Source organism: Annulohypoxylon maeteangense, assembly GCF_022496945.1.
Source record: "Annulohypoxylon maeteangense strain CBS 123835 unplaced genomic scaffold GGS22scaffold_6, whole genome shotgun sequence".
In the NCBI taxonomy this organism is placed as follows: domain Eukaryota; kingdom Fungi; phylum Ascomycota; class Sordariomycetes; order Xylariales; family Hypoxylaceae; genus Annulohypoxylon; species Annulohypoxylon maeteangense.
In genome coordinates, this window is record NW_025953253.1 from 839101 (window position 1) to 854771 (window position 15671).

The 15671-nt window shown below is 49.0% G+C and overlaps 5 protein-coding genes across 5 annotated transcripts; 3 read left to right on the forward strand and 2 right to left on the reverse strand.

The window, feature by feature from the left end:
- Positions 1–15: 15 nt before the first annotated feature.
- GGS22DRAFT_124765 (uncharacterized protein) lies at positions 16–2220 on the forward strand. The gene has a single exon (XM_047958308.1). The coding sequence runs from the start codon at positions 114–116 to the stop codon at positions 1845–1847; it is 1734 nt and encodes a 577-aa protein (XP_047819970.1). The 5' UTR covers positions 16–113; the 3' UTR covers positions 1848–2220.
- Positions 2221–2796: 576 nt separating this feature from the next.
- Positions 2797–4020, forward strand: GGS22DRAFT_160018 (phosphoribosylaminoimidazole-succinocarboxamide synthase). Its single transcript, XM_047960870.1, has one exon. The coding sequence runs from the start codon at positions 2897–2899 to the stop codon at positions 3821–3823; it is 927 nt and encodes a 308-aa protein (XP_047819971.1). The 5' UTR covers positions 2797–2896; the 3' UTR covers positions 3824–4020.
- A 45-nt stretch (positions 4021–4065) lies between these two features.
- On the reverse strand, positions 4066–6843 carry GGS22DRAFT_124771 (uncharacterized protein). The gene is made up of 3 exons (XM_047958309.1): positions 6703–6843; positions 4310–6646; positions 4066–4258 (listed from the first exon to the last, which is right to left on the reverse strand). Exons 1-2 carry the CDS (start codon positions 6759–6761, stop codon positions 4360–4362), a joined length of 2346 nt encoding a protein of 781 aa, XP_047819972.1. The 5' UTR covers positions 6762–6843; the 3' UTR covers positions 4066–4258; positions 4310–4359.
- A 1872-nt stretch (positions 6844–8715) lies between these two features.
- Positions 8716–12054, forward strand: GGS22DRAFT_160026 (uncharacterized protein). Its single transcript, XM_047960871.1, has 2 exons — positions 8716–8854; positions 8914–12054. The coding sequence occupies exons 1-2, from the start codon at positions 8803–8805 to the stop codon at positions 11625–11627; spliced, it is 2766 nt and encodes a 921-aa protein (XP_047819973.1). The 5' UTR covers positions 8716–8802; the 3' UTR covers positions 11628–12054.
- A 1327-nt stretch (positions 12055–13381) lies between these two features.
- On the reverse strand, positions 13382–14810 carry GGS22DRAFT_124797 (uncharacterized protein). The gene has a single exon (XM_047958310.1). It carries the CDS (start codon positions 14685–14687, stop codon positions 13518–13520), a length of 1170 nt encoding a protein of 389 aa, XP_047819974.1. The 5' UTR covers positions 14688–14810; the 3' UTR covers positions 13382–13517.
- Positions 14811–15671: the final 861 nt, after the last annotated feature.

Below are 15671 nucleotides of genomic sequence, written 5' to 3' on the forward strand. Positions count from 1 at the left end.
AACGATGATGTCTTGCTATTCGTTTCCGACTAGGCGATGGATACTTTACATTAAATGATGATGTATACTGGAAATACGACCCTCATGCTAACATCGCATCCATAGCTTCTCGTATGAAGGATGGTTGGCGTGTTGTTCGGATCAACCCCAACCTCGGAAAAACGAAGGGTGCCAAAGCTCAGAAGCCACGAAAAAGCAGACGTGCTGGCCCAGAAAAGGCCAATCCAGTTGCCGCTGGTTCGTTAGAAAACCAAGCCGAACAACAGGCGCCTGTCATCGATGAGCCAGCAGTTGAACCCAGTACCCCTCAGCGCGTAGCCAGCTCGCTTGTCATTGATGAGCAACCAACGGTCCAACCTAGCACACCTGTGCTAGTTTCTACCTCGCCTATTGTTGGGTCGACACCAACACCGAAGCCAAGCACTGTTTGTTCGCCATCTACACAAATCCCATTCCGGAACCCGGACCTCAACGACCAACCCTTACACTGGTCGCCACGCATGTTCAAGTCCGAGATAGATCGTCACAACTGGACCTGGTCTGAATGGGATTCTCCATCCCAGACAATTGAGGAGGTCACATACGAGAGTGAAGATTGGCCTATCCACGATCCATTCGCTCGCTACCCCCCAGAAATCAGACAACGACTCAGGGATGTTCTCGCAATGAAGCCTGAATTGACCCCTTCCTCTGATTCCGCAGAAGGGTTCTCGCCCATTGAGTTTCACTATAATGGGTTTGGAATTGAGAAAGTTGGTTCATCTGCACAAAATGACGATGGCAAGTCTGAAGACCTGTCGAGTTGGGTCCTGATCAATGATCACCCATGGTCCCCCACCCTACTCCAGATGTGGATCGATAGCGAAAAGGATCGAGACAGACAAGCAGCTAGGAGAAAAGAATTCCAGCTGAACGACGATACTTCAACCGTATCAAGTCTCGATACAGTGGACTTCCTAGCCGAAATTCATTGCCCTGAACAGAATCGTCCTGAACCCAGCCATCTCGAGCCCAACAGTTCTGGATCCAACCGCTCTAGGTCGGTCAACATATCTTCTCTACTTCAACTTTACATCGATAGCGACAACGATCGCCAGAGATGGGAAGCGGAAGATAAGGACGCTCGTGTCAGCTCTCCCAAGAGCATTCCCGACTCTATGCCATCTCGCCCTGACGCACCGACTCCTTCAGCGTCTCGTCCAGACGAATCCATTCCCTCAGCGCCAGCATCTGTTCAAGATGTGCCCAGTGCTCCAGCTTCTGTTCAAGATGTGCCCACTCTTCCAGAGTATGTTTCAGAGGCACCGGTCATCTCACCAGAACCTACTCCAGAAACTACTTCTCCCGCGCCTGTTCCCGACGCGTCTACCCTCCCACAATCAGAAGAGGAGTTTTCCTCTTGGGTCGACCTTGACACTCGAAAATGGACCGACCTTACATTCAGGTTCCATACTAGACAAGAAGAGGGCCGGCGGATGGGACTCTACGACAATGACAGCGATGACTCCGATTCCGTCGATTCCGATTTCAGTGATTCGTTCGATATTACCGGCCATCTCCAAAAGAACTATGGCATAACCGTGGCTTCTCAGAAGCACTTCCGCGCCCTCCAAGAGGCTCAACAACCTTCGGTAGGAACACAGCCTGCTGCTGTGTCAACATCGTCAACCGTCTCTCCCAGCTTCACTGCTAGACGTCAGCTACCATCGGCTACTGTAATGGAGCCACGTCCGTCTTTAGAAGAGTCGTTCCGAGGATCCGGGTTTGGTTGGAAGTCACTCGCTTGTGTTGCTGTCACGGCTGCGGCCGTCGGGGCTGGTCTCGCGTATGCTTGGTTTTCGGGCTAGACAGTACGCTGTTTGGGTATGCCTGTCTATTTCCCATAGGAATTGTCTGTTGTATTCACTAATTATATTTAGTCACCCACCACGGTCCTTCGTTTTCGGTCCTTCGTTTTCGGTATACGGTTGGCGAGATGGTTTTGCAGTGCCCATTGGTAGGGTTGGGTTTTCTCTTATGTCTTTCGTTTGCTCATTCCAACCTCTCCTCCCGCTTCCTCCTCATTTTCATTAATGTTCACCTCAGTCTCTATTCCAAGCCCGTTATTCACTCGTTTCAGTTACATTCCTTTCTTTTGCCTTTTGTTTGAACCTGGGGGCGTTACTCATTTAGGGCACTGCAAAACCGGGAGGAGGGCGGTATGGGCGTGATGTGGTTGTGGGGAGAGTTGGGGTTTGGGGGGTTGATGGTTGATGGTTATTGGTTCTAGTTCTGCTTTTTTTATGGGGGGAGGGTACATGATTCTTGGCTTTGGGTTTTGGTTTGGTTTTGGTTGTGGCGTTTGGCGTTTGGCATTTGATTTTTTTGTCTGTTCTTGGGATTTGGGATTGGTTTGTCACTGGCTCAGTCTTGGTCGTCGCTCTTTTGAATTAACCTCGACTTTGAAGCTTACCAAGTCATTTGCTTCTATTTTTGCTCTCATTGTTTAATTGATTGGTGCTTCGTCATTTATTGATGATACACGTATACACAGGTAAGTCATTAGCTGTAAGTAACCAACGTACTACTAGGTAATACATAGGTACAATTGCAGATTCAGATCCATCTGTGTTACCAAGTCAAAAAGCGCCGATTTGATCCGATCTAGTCTCGGCAAGGTTTTCTTCTAGGTATGTACCTACTACCTAGTAGTAGTACTTGTAGGTACTTACTACCTACCTAGTACCTAGTAGGAGATTTCACCCCCTCTAAAATAAAATAAAAAGCTCACTACCTAAGGTTCTACATAGGTACCTACATAGTAGTAATTCTATCGTACGACCATATAATATTTTGAAGTTCATCACCGATATCTGGCCAATATATATGAAGAAAGTCGAGGGAGATAGGAGTAAAAATGGGCTCTAGTCAAGTCCTCACGGAAGTCAGTCTGACGTCACTCCGTAAACTCGCGGAGGGAAAAGTGCGCGACCTCTACAGTGTCGACGATAACACTCTGCTATTCGTCACCACCGACCGCATTTCCGCCTACGATGTAGTCATGAAGAACGGCGTTCCGCGCAAGGGCTCATTGCTGACCCTGCAATCCGTGCATTGGTTCAAGGTGCTGTCGGAAAGGGTGCCTGGTCTCAAGACACACTTCCTAACCACCGATGTCCCGTCTCAAGTTTCGCCCGAGGAGGCACAACTCATCCGGAACCGCAGCATGCAGGTTCGCAAGCTGAAAGTCTTCCCACTCGAGGCCATCGTCCGCGGTTATATCACCGGCTCCGCTTGGAAGGAGTACAAAGCTCACGGCACCGTCCACGGCACGCCGCTACCTCCGGGACTCCGCGAGTGCGATGCCATCCCCGGCGGTCCCATCTACACGCCCAGCACCAAGGCGCCGCTCGGCCAACATGACGAAAATATTTCTCGCGAGCGGGCTGCGCAGATCGTCGGCGATAGGTATGCCGCACGCATCGAGGAGCTCGCGCTGAAGGTCTTTCGTGCCGGACAGGAGTACGCGGCCGAGTGCGGGATCATCATCGCTGACACCAAATTCGAGTTCGGCCTCGACGAGGCGACGGACGAGGTCGTGCTCGTCGATGAGGTGCTGACGTCGGACTCGTCACGCATGTGGCCGAAGGATAAATACGAGCCGGGCCGTGATCAGGAGAGTTTTGATAAGCAGTTCTTAAGGAACTGGTTGACGGATAACGGGCTCAAGGGGAAGGAGGGCGTCGAAGTGCCTGAGGCGGTGCTGAAAGCGACGGGGGAGAGATATGCCGAGGTGTTCCGTCGGTTGACGGGGAACACGCTGGAAGAAGCTTTGCGGGAATAGGACATAGCTTGGCGCTGAGGGGTGGAAGATGGTTTTATGGTACAATCATTGAATGGCTTGACGAAGAGGAAAGAGGGAGGATGATTGAACATGAAATACAAGAAGGCGAAAAGTAAAAAATTAAATACGCATGTCAACAGGGCAGGTCAGATCGTGGAAAATATTATTACGCAAAGCTAAACTAAACTACAACAAATAAATCCTATAAGTATACAGCCAACATATAACTGCGTGTTGAATATCTCAGTCTGGAAACCATTGAGGTTTAAAGAGGAAAAAAGCCCACGAGGTTTCATGATTTCGTCAGTCTGATTCATCAGTCATAAAGGAAACGACTGTGGACAGTATTGAATGTTTTTAAGGGGGTTCGTTTTTTTCGGTGCCATTATGTCCCAATCTGAAGATAGCGGTAAGCAAAACGAAGATTCTTCAGGTCTAAAAGACGGTCAGTATAGACTCATTGCTATTGGAAAAAAGGCATTTTACATTTTACCTGTGGTGGCGGAATGGGTTGGTAAATCAACCTGATAGACAGCTTACGCCTTGCCATGGGCGCGGAAAGCAGCCTCACTCCTACCCTTTGCGCACTTCTCTTCGCATGATGTATCGCCACACTGCTCGGTGCCTAACCCGACACCAGTCTTCTCACAGTTGCGGGTCATGCACTTCTTAACGCAGTCTTCAAACTCTTGGCTGGCATGCCCTTCGGCGACGGGCACATCGTGGACATTGGGTACGGCCAACATGGGCGGGCCAGCGACCGGGTTCGGGACTAGCTTGGCACCTGGAATCTTGACCTTCTCCTTTCCAGAGACGGCGGCGTCCGCTTCGTGGTACGAGGCGCATTCTTCCTCGCAGGAAGTCTTGCCGCACCGTTCGGTCTCGAGACCGACGGAGGTGTGTTGGCAGTTGTGCGACTTGCATTGTTTCATGCAGGCCTCGTAGTCCTCAGAGCCTTTCTTAGCTGCGACTGGAACGTCCGGCGGGGGGTGGGAGCCGGGACCGGCTGGAGAGGCTGTGACAGGGGTCGCCGGCTTGTTGGGAGCGGGTGCAGCGTTGGGGGCGACGGCAACGTTAGGAAGTGCCGGCAGAGGTGCCACCGCTTGAACTGCTGGAAGTGGTTCTACAGCCGGGAGAGGAGCCACGGCCGGTACAGCTGGCAAAGCCTCGATCTCGGGGACGGGCTGGACTTGTCTCTTGTGGGTACTCTTGGATCCGGCCTTCGCGCTCTTCTTATACCCGGCGCAAGCATCGGCGCACGCGGTGTCGCCACACTGATCGATAGAGAGACCGACGCCAGAGTGTTGGCAGTTATGGGTCTTGCACTCCTTCAAGCATGCCTCAAATTCTTCGTTCTCGCTGGCGATGGTAGCTTTGTGTGTCGGGTGCGGGTGTGATTTCAGAGCTGGCTTAGGAGTTGGTACACGGGCGGGCTGAGGGACCGGCTTGGGAGATGTAGGATAGTTGAGCTGTTCCCGAGCATGCATTCCCCCGTGAATGACACCAGCAGCAGTATGCTTATACCCTGCGCAGGCATCCGCGCATGCCGTATCGCCGCATTGGTCGACAGAGAGTCCTACGCCTGAGTGTTGGCAGTTGTGGGTTCGGCACTCTTTCAGGCACAGTTCGAATTCCTCGTTTTCCTTGCCCGCCGCTGATATGTCATGCTTGGGCTTGGGCTCCGGTTTGGTTGGGTAACCGTCGACAGCCCTGAGATACGTTTTGTGCACCATTTTTTCAGCTGCGAACTTCTCAGCCTTCTTATACTTGGCGCATCCATCCGCGCAGAAAGTGTCACCACACTGATCGACGCTGAGCCCGACGCTGGAGTGCTGGCAGTTGTGAGTCTTGCACTCCTGCATGCAAGATTCGTACTCTTCCTCTTCTTTAGCCGCAGCGGCTTGATGCTTAGGCGGCTTCGGTGCTGGCTTCGGCGCCGGCTTTGCGGCCGGATAGCTATCCGCAGATTCAAGTCCCTTCTTACTGATTTTTTTACCGGACATTCCTTTCCTGTGCTTAGCGCAAGTCTCCTCGCACGACGTCTTGCCGCACTGGTCAATGCTGAGACCGACGCTGGAGTGCTGGCAGTTGTGGGTCTTGCAGTTCTTCATACACTCCTCGAAAGCTTCTTCGCTGGTTACCTGGGAGATCTTGATCGGCTTCGGCTTTGGTCTCTTTGCGTGCTCGATTTCGGCAGGGATAATTTCCCTGAGGCCAAGAGAACCAAGTAGATCCTTTACCGGATCTTTCTTCTTTTTAGAATCGTCGTCGCCGTCACAGGTCTTAGCACACTCTTTGATACACTTCATTTGTTTCGATTTGCCTTCGATGTCAGAGCAGGCACCGATACAATCACAATTTCCTTGAGCAGCACTCGTGGCGTTAGTAGCAGCGGTTGCCGCCGCTTGGGGTGCACTGGAGGACGATACTGGCGTTTTGGATCTCTTGGAAGGGGGAAGATTGGCGAGACCGCTGGCGATAGATTCGGCAATGCCAGTTGCGAAAGAAACGGCGTTCTTGGAAATGTCATTGAGCATGGTTGTGTTGATCTGACGGCCAACAACCTGTGTAGGTGAGACGAATACGGTTGGCTCAGGAGCACGAGCGTGATTCTTAGTTTGCGAAGCCACCCTGCCACTGTGCTTGACGTTGGGCTTTGGTTCGTTGTGGGGGACATCAGCTCCCATACCCGAGATCTTCTTGACAGCCGCATTCTTCATGGACGTCGGATCCATATCCATAGCTTTGGCCGCAGCTGTAGGTATATTGTTATGGTACATAACACCTCCCATGCCCGAAGGAACAGCCGATTGGCTCCGTTGGCTACTATTGTTAGAACATGATATAAAACTCAGAATGGGTGGGATGGGCTCGCTCACGCTATGGGGCTGGCCATGATGGCCGGCAAAAGAGCCGCGAGAACAAGCTGGTTCAACATAGTTGCTGATCCAAAGCGATGATGTGACTAATTCGACTAGTCCCTCGCTGCTCTACTGCTGCTTGCCTTATACTTGAGAAGTGTTGGTTTGCTTGGACATCAAATCGACAGGATTTTCCATCGGATTTATATGTACTATTTTGCCATATCAACCCGGGGGAATTCTAGAAGATTAGACGCGCTTCAGCCTTGGAACATGGTGCCTGTCGATCCAAACACTGGCTAGGGCAGCAAAATGCCATGGTGTAATGAACTAATATTTCAAGGGACATGTGTTTCCTCAAAATTGATAACATACTTAGCATGTGGTTCACCGAGTTATCCCTAGGTAATCCCTTTGTCTTAGAAGGACTGGCTATAGTGAAGTCGTGCGTTGCACGAACTATACTAAGCACACGATAGCTAGTGTAAATCCATTCCATCGCCGCTTGGATCAAGATTCCACGAAGTGTGCCAATAGCTTCCCGGGACGTGTTGGTGGTAGTAACCCGTGCTTGATGCCGAACGAGACCTATAGAGAGCATTCTTCTTGGTAATTACTTAAGATCAGGTTCACCGCCCTGGATTGCGAAGAGAAATTGCCTCGCACACTGGGATGATCAAACGGCACCGGAAAGAAGGATTCAAGCCTTCAGATATGAACGCTTCGTATATTTCTGGGAGTGCCTCGAGAAGACGGAAAACGACACCTTGGCTATGTTTGAATCCCGGAAGGGATTGAGAAGGCATCTACTATCTCTTAGTTGAGACATGAGCTCCCTGGTCATGAGCTTGCACTAGGGGAGAATTCAACCTGCATCTAGGGAATACAATACTATTAAATGAGTTTAACAAAATCTTGTATTCGGGCGGTGATGGCCAGGTCCTGAGAGTACTCTCCCCTTCTTTTTCGCTACCTAGGCCACTACCTAGGTAGACCGACCTTGCTTAGATTAGTCACGCATCTGAAGAGGATGACAGTAGTAATTAGCGAAAGTCCTCTATCGTTGAAAACAAGTTATCGTCCGACTTGTACGTTGAGAGTGAGAGTGAGCCTGAAGAGTAATAAATAAGGCTCCGGACCCCCCATCCACTCAGTAGATACCCACTCGCTTCGTTGTAATGCATGAGACTATAGGACTGGTTCTTCAACGCTAGTGGTTACATGGATAGAATATTATTGAAGGGTCATGTTGTCGTAGTAAGCTTGTTGAGATATCGAGTATTAGCTGTTGCTCAATTGGTGATCTATGAAGAGGCTCGTGAGAGTTGTTGAACTAGTGAAAAATGGATTCTTAAAGATCGGTGTGTTCAATAGTGCAATCTTGATTACCTAATACGACTACCTTGTAAGCCTTAGGTTTGCAGGGAACATAGATGGTCTTATTAGTGGGAAGCTACACAGTACAATACATGATGTATCCATGAATGGAGTACCTGGCTGCCTGGCTGCCTGGGTACTGAGCACCCCACACAAGCTCGGAAAATGGCCCAAGCTCCATCCATTTTCCTTGTCGCTGCCCCTCCGCCTAACTAGTCGGGTATCGAATTCTTCTCAAATGCATCATCGTTTATTAATAACTATCGTGAGTCGCATCAACGAATTGATTTGTATCTCTTCGTACATCATACATGGCTCTATTCAATATGGTATGATATACGAGAAAGGTGAGCATTGACTTTTACCATGTCTGGAATTTTTAAGGTACGGTTTCATGTTTTTTTGTGGTGGCATTGGGATTCTCTTCCGCGGTCTTTCGGCGGTGGTTGGTGGTTGGGCACCCAGCCTCACATAAACCAGCACAACCAGCATAACCAGCCCTCTCATTATGCCTATTACATCCGACAACCTGCAGCAATATTTACCTAAATCTCTTCTCGTGCACTCTTCCCGTTCATCTCTGCAAGAGAATATAGAAGTAACAAAAACACCATTTCGTACTACCAAGAAATAATTGGATAATTGGCCAAGTTAGTCCAAGTAGATCGAGGCCGGTTTTTTTTGGGGGTTTTTTTTTTTTTTTTTTTTTTAGTAGGACGAACTAGTGAGACGAAGTGAAGGATGAGCTCTCACGATTTGGACTTAGACAACGTCCAACCAAATCAACCAAATCGTATGTCAATTTCGTCAACTCTCTAATCTCTAGCTTTCGCTCACATATTATTTCCTTAGGCCAAAACCCGCGCCACCAAACTCACCCTTCTACTTCAACTATCTCTCCACAAACCACAACGGCGTCCCGTGTTACCATCCTCCACGGCTCCCCGCGGTTGATTGAGTCTGATAACAGTGCACGTCAAGAACAATCTCCCGCTTCGCAATCCACCGTGGTACCATATGCACCGACACCTCCCCCAGCCCCCACACCCCCGTCAATACCCTCTGATTCAGAGGTTTATGGTCCTCAGAGGCTTTGGGGTCACCAGCAGGTCATAGATGACGATGTCGATCGCTCAATGATGTCAACTCCTCCTGGAATGCGCTACGACCAGCCGCAATTTCCACCCATGGTAATGGTTTCGCATCAAGACCCGACCTTCGGAGATTTTAAGGACGACCTGGCGAGAGCTGCCGGCGTCGTCACTCCGGGAGTAGATGATGGTCCCTACATCCGCCATGCCTTGGATGCTCTAACAAGTCGTAACAATGGCCGAGGTAGCGATGAAATATATCAACAGGCATATCATTTCACGCCCACAACAGTTCCAAGTCCATACAAACAATCCTCGATACAATTGCCGTCAGAGAGAATTATACGTGATAATACTCCCCGAGATTGGCCTATAGGTCCGCCTCCTGGACCTGTTTCGGCTCCTACTCCCACCGCCGAAGATGAGCTCCGGGAAAAACGACAGCAACGTCAAGAAAGGGCCAAATTTGCTGATGATCCCTGGGGTGCCATCCTGACCTCTACCGCTTCCACCGAGGCTGCAAACGAAGGTTACAACAGAAATCCGTCTCCCCATAGTGAAAGACGTGAGGAGCGAACTATCTCCCCTAAGCCTAAGCTTAACCTGCCGAGGAATCTAGAGCGTTGGCAGGCACGGTCAGACCTAGTTATTGACCCCGAGACGGGCCTACATAATTGTGGAAGGGCCCTGGACTGGGAGGCGCCCCTGACTCTGAAGCCATGGGTTTTACGGCCACAATCCTTACTGATTCTGGCAGCGTTGTGCCTCTTGATGGTTGTGGCTCTCATAGTTTCCGCCGTCTATTCTATGAACCACAACGGGTTGACGCCATACGCCGGTACGATTCATGGCGGCCAATATTTTCTCTTCCGGATGCTTCCTCAGCTGATAGCTATTATCATATTAATCTACGCCCAATGTGTCATCACGGCCGCGTTTTGGGTTTTGCCATTTTCAGCTATGGCTTCGGATGACCGTAACGAACGACGAGGCGCCATGTTTTTACCCCTGTACCCAAAATCATTTCTCTGGCCTCAACTTGGCGGAGCATGGAATATCTGGATACCTATTTTCAATGTTTGGCTTTTGAATTTCACCATCCCGCTACAAAGCAGTCTTTTCACCGTCATCCTCGTCGACGGAAACTGGGTCTGGGCAACTGTTCAGGGTGTGGCTTGGACATTGGTGGCACTATATGTGTCATTTATGCTCTCTCTGGTTGTATTGTTTGTGTTCTGGAATCGACGGAGGACCGGAATGATGCAAAAATGGGGTATCCGAACCCTAGGGGATATCATCTTCCTCATTTCTCAGAGCAATTCTCTATCACGATATCGTGGGCTTGAGACGGCACCGACGCGAAGCGACATGAGACAGAGACTTCAGGGAAATGCCGACAGGCTCGGGTTTTGGTTTTCTCCAGAAGTGCCGGAAATCGGGACGTGGTACGGAATTGGTATGTCTACTAGCGAAGGGGATCTCGGGACTGAAAAGTCGGAAGGTCCAAAATGGGCTATGCGACGAGAAGGATCTCTGGAAGCTGCCGAACGATCCTCGGACCCAAATATCCGTGACCGCTATCTCCCATGGTGCTTCCGGGATAGCCAGATCACTCTCTTCGTTGTGGCATCATCCATCTTGCTACTCGCTTTAGTCATTGTCTCATTCCTGCATTCTACGGACTTGCGCAATGGTTTCCTTCCTCTCCTGAGCGCTATGCCGGTTGCTGGCGCATTCTCCGCCGCCGACTTCGTTTATTCTTTCATCCCTTCGCTGCTAGGCCTCATACTGTTCCTATTATTCCAGTCTCTAGATCTAACGCTACGTATCCTAGCCCCGTGGGGCGAACTTTCGCGTGCGGAAGGTTCACGAGCAGAAACATCGCTTCTTTTGGATTATGCAACATGCTTGCCTTTCGAGTCAACATATAAGGCCTTGAGGAATAAGCATTGGCGAGTAGCATTCGTGTCTCTCCTATCCCCGGTCTTTGCTCTTCTGCCAGTCTTGGGTGGCGGTCTCTTCCTGGCTTTAACTCCGCCTGACAAGGTCGTGCGCATGTATCCCAACGTGCCCGCATTCGCTATCATTCTCACCCTACTGTTCCTATACGTTGCCGGGCTGGTCTGCTTGATACCCAGCAGAGGGCAATTTCGACTACCTCATGCTGTCACCTGTCTGGCGGAGGTAATTAGCTTCTGCACAGACGAGAAGCTGCGTACAGATGGGGCTTTCGACTTGCATCTGATGCTAGAGCCTACAGACCTAGCTGGCCACCTTGATCTCGGCAAAGATTGGCACAGACAGGGCCGATGGATTCTAAGCACTGGTCGAAATAACGACGAGCGCCTCGGTATCAAGCGCTTCAGCAAGTACACAGTCAACCCCAAGAAACTGCGTGCGTATGACAGAAGGGCGAGAGGCCAGCTGATATCTGCTCCCCTACCTCACGACAGCGGCTCTTTATTCAACCATTAGGTCGAATGTTTATATCAATTTTCATTTCTTGTAGATCTTTACATTATCTATATTATCTTTCTTTCGTCATATTTACGAACTCATCCTACAATCATAGATTGACGAATTATATGTACAGTACGGCTTGGACGGGATTACGGCTCATGGTGTTTACGGATTTACGGCTCATGGGTTAACGGATTATGGTCATGGTTTTATTGATGTCGGCTGCCCGACAGACTTCAACGACAAGTTACGAGACCCACGTGGGTTGACGATTTTATGGACAAAAAGATTACTAGGTAATATATTACTAGTTTTGAGTGATACCATTTAGAGAGACTAGGGGGACGACTACAGATAAATGAAAACTCACGATTTTGGTCTGCTGGTTGAAATACTGCTTGGCAGGATTCTTAAATACCTACTTAGTCTTGTGATAAGAAATTCATACTTCATATGACCCTGCCGAACTCGTAAAGCTTGTCTAATAGCATAAGAGACGAGTCAATCAGCTGTGTTATATCTTTATTAAGTACGCTCTAGGACATAAACTGCTACTTCATTTTTCTTATTGATGGCGGGCTGCACGAAGCCTTATTACCTACCTACACAGATAAGCCAAGAAGGGGGCCAATGAGATAAGAATACGCAGGATATATATGTAGGTAGGTACCTAAGCTACTAAGTTAGTTACTGTACAGATTAGGCTTGTATGTAATAGGTGTTCATTGGATTCTTCAAAAAAAAAAAAAAAATCTAGCCAGCCTTAGGGATACCTAAGTATCACTCTCAACCATCTCTTCATAACTCGGTCCTACTCGGATACAGGGAGAATATCGATTTAATCTAGCACCAACAAATTCCAACAGTCCGTTTCCTTGTCTGTATGATCGATCGGTTAGCCACGATAATTTTTTTCTAAATTCCACGATCTTTTTTTCTATTGTTTACCTTATCTAGCCAACTTTACCTAGCTTGCGAATCTACGCAGGGCTCATAAAAGTGAGACCTGTGTTATGTTGATAATGCCTGGGACAACTATGCCTTTTTAAACGCGCGAACTACCTCTTTATCGAAGAGTTAGCCAAGAACGGACATTTACCGCGCCTTAGTCGAATCCAGCAGCTTACGGGTTGATAAACGTATCTATGGTTGGTGAGCATTCATGGGATCATTCATTTACATACTATGGGATTTCACCGAATCATTGACTTTAACTTGAGACAAAGGAACTAAAAATTCTGTACGTTAGATATATACGTATTACTATACTCATGACTACGCGGGAAATACGATGAATAGTTAGTTTTAATGTCTCAGATCTTTGCTATGATGTGGAAGTAAATAGTAATATTGTACAACGATACCAATAAGAATAAACAAACAAAAACGCCCCGAGCTTATTCTTGAAAACAAATAGATCGACATAATAGAACATAAGTGGATGATCGTCATAGGAACGCTGCTATTTCCCATCGGCATATCTCATCCCTCGCTGTCGCAATCATGGTCGTATAATCATCATGATGGCGTTGGTAACATGATGGGGATCTGACAACCCCGAACTTTTTCTTGCTTTTCCTTATTGCGCCCCATCTCGCCCGAGCGAGGTTGTATGTTCTATCAACGTAAAACATGTAATATATCAAATTTGTGCCAGTCAATATCGCACTCCTTTTAAGTCGGTCGTATGCACCGTTTTCTCATCGCCCATTGCTAGACTCATAAGACATCCTCGATCTCGTACATGCCGGCCAGCCAGAGAAACGTCATAAAAACATAGGGGGGAATTGGGTGTAAAGATTCGTGGCGAGTTTCTGAGATGCAGACAAACTGCTTCCGGTGGAAGAAAGGCACCGCGTAGGAAATAGAATAATTAGATGAAACGACCCGGACAGGTACCCGAGATTATCGACTCTTAAGCCCAAGAATCCGGCCTAAACTGCCACCTCGCTTGCGATTCGTATTCTCCTTTTCAGAGCCCTGGGAATCAGAGCTCCCGCGACGGCTACCGTCATTCCGTTTTTCACTAGCGCTTTTCTTGTGAAATCCACGGGCAATCCGCCTAGTAAAACTATTGCTCTCCATGTACGATTCATGATCCGAGTCGACTTCAAACACAGAGACGAGGCGCTCAATCTCCGGTCGTAGAGTTGGTTGCGATTCTTCGGTAGGAGTCGTTGGATTGAGCGGCGAAAGTGGTACTACAGCATTGTGGTGGCTCTGATTAAGAGCACCTTGTTTATCGCGCAAGTTTATAGCTGAAGTTACTGAGCGGAGAGCCCTAGGTGGAGGTGGCGGAGGATGAGCAGGGGACGCAGGAACCGAGTTGGCTGATACTGGTAGCATAGGTACCCTGGAAGTCGGGAGGCCAGCACGACACGGTCGAAGGTTATGAGACGACTTGCTAGATTTGAGGTTTAAGTTTGGTCTACTTGACTTGTGCGCATGGCGCCGGGGTGGTGATGATGGTGCTGTATTAAGTGATGAAGTCCGTGGCGGAAGGGGGACTCGTAGCATATGGGCAGGTTCTAGTCTAGGATAAACAGAATATGTAGGTTGACCATTCCTTGCCGCAGAACGCGGAGGAGATGGTTGTGGTGTCGGCGTGTCGCAGGATGAATTAAAATTTTCTTTACAGTCCTGCTTTAACTCCGGGATGGTAATTGTATCATCGGTTTCGTGAAATTCGTGTTGGGGGAAGTTCTTGGTGAAATAATTTGGCGCCTGGGAGGTCCGTAGAAGAGCGGGATATTGTTCCCCGCGGATAGACGCACTATCTGGCCAAAACGTATCCCATATCTCACCAGCCGTCGTATTATAGTTACTATCATCCTCGAATGATGTCTCTGAATCAGAGGAGTCGGTCATCCCCGGCACAGAGCCATTCGACGCTAGTGACGAACAACTATCACTTGACTCATGGCGACGTAGTTGACTATCCGGTCTAGGATAAGAAAAGTTATTATTAAGACTGGACTTCCTCGGTGGCCTTGGTGGGATGACGTTGACGTCCGTCGAGAAGTTCCCTCTATTAAGGACGAACCCGTCTCGGTACGGGTGGTTGACAAAGTCCATGATCCGGCTGAGTTTGAAGAGAAGAAAAGGAATCGATCGAGATTGGAATCCAGCTCTGAGTCCCTATGACGGATATGTGCAGTATATAGGGTATCTGGAGGAGAAGTTGGTGTCCTACCAAGACAGCACAAATCCAAACAAAAGAACACCAGTTCGCAGATCAGGACGATCGGGGGCGGGATCAGTACATAAATGATACAGTAGATAAAAGAGACATGCGGGGGAGAGACCAAAATCAGAATGTGAATCAATCAACAAGAAGTGTGGCCGATAGGGATACCTTTTGTATCAAGCTCGGAACGATCAGCATATGGAGAGGTCTGCTACGCTGTACTAGGCAGTGTAGGTGCCAAGGTAGGTGGGCAAGTAGGTGAACAAGCAGACAAGTAGGTGAGCAAGTAGGTGAGCCAGTAGGTGAGCCAGGTGGGGCTAGGAAAGGAATTGTTTGTGCAGAATGCATAACAGCAAGGGAGGGAGACCAAATACCTTATGTGTGAGATCCGTCTTGCATTTAGGATCTCGCTATGCAAGTTCCAATCGTATGGTACCTTACGTCACGGACCGGGGGAACGGAATGCCTAGATCCTTGGTATAGTATAGCAAATGGGGTTATCGAGAGAAATATTGTCAAATACCGTCCGTATGTTGGTGGCGGTATGAAGAATTAAACCGACTTCCGCATCTCACCTCTCGCTTCTTTGCCGGCCAGGTGCAATATTAAAAAACTGATATCACCTATCCAGGCCGGTTGTGATTTGGGATTTGGGATTTGAGATTTGAGATGAACGGGAACAAACAGCGACATTACCTACTGATTGGCGAGAGAAGGGATCTCTTTCCGCTATGCAGAAAGAATGTATCGGGTACAGCCATTCCAACCACCACGAGGAGGGGGACTCGGGCCTTCCACTGAGCTCCGTAGCAGAGGTGCGACTAGCCCTGAAGGTAGGTAGATACCGCCGCCTAGACACCGCCTAAAAAGTG

What these genes read in the sequence shown, in the direction of transcription:
- GGS22DRAFT_124765 (XM_047958308.1), top strand. Translation starts at nt 114, where the DNA reads ATGAAGGATGGTTGGCGTGTTGTTCGGATCAACCCCAACCTCGGAAAA.
- GGS22DRAFT_160018 (XM_047960870.1), top strand. Translation starts at nt 2,897, where the DNA reads ATGGGCTCTAGTCAAGTCCTCACGGAAGTCAGTCTGACGTCACTCCGT.
- GGS22DRAFT_124771 (XM_047958309.1), bottom strand. Translation starts at nt 6,761, where the DNA reads ATGTTGAACCAGCTTGTTCTCGCGGCTCTTTTGCCGGCCATCATGGCC. An exon ending in ATCATGGCCAGCCCCATAGC is followed by an intron (nt 6,647 to 6,702) that starts GTGAGCGAGCCC and finishes TAACAATAGTAG; the next exon opens with CCAACGGAGCCAATCGGCTG.
- GGS22DRAFT_160026 (XM_047960871.1), top strand. Translation starts at nt 8,803, where the DNA reads ATGAGCTCTCACGATTTGGACTTAGACAACGTCCAACCAAATCAACCA. An exon ending in CCAACCAAATCAACCAAATC is followed by an intron (nt 8,855 to 8,913) that starts GTATGTCAATTT and finishes TTATTTCCTTAG; the next exon opens with GCCAAAACCCGCGCCACCAA.
- GGS22DRAFT_124797 (XM_047958310.1), bottom strand. Translation starts at nt 14,687, where the DNA reads ATGGACTTTGTCAACCACCCGTACCGAGACGGGTTCGTCCTTAATAGA.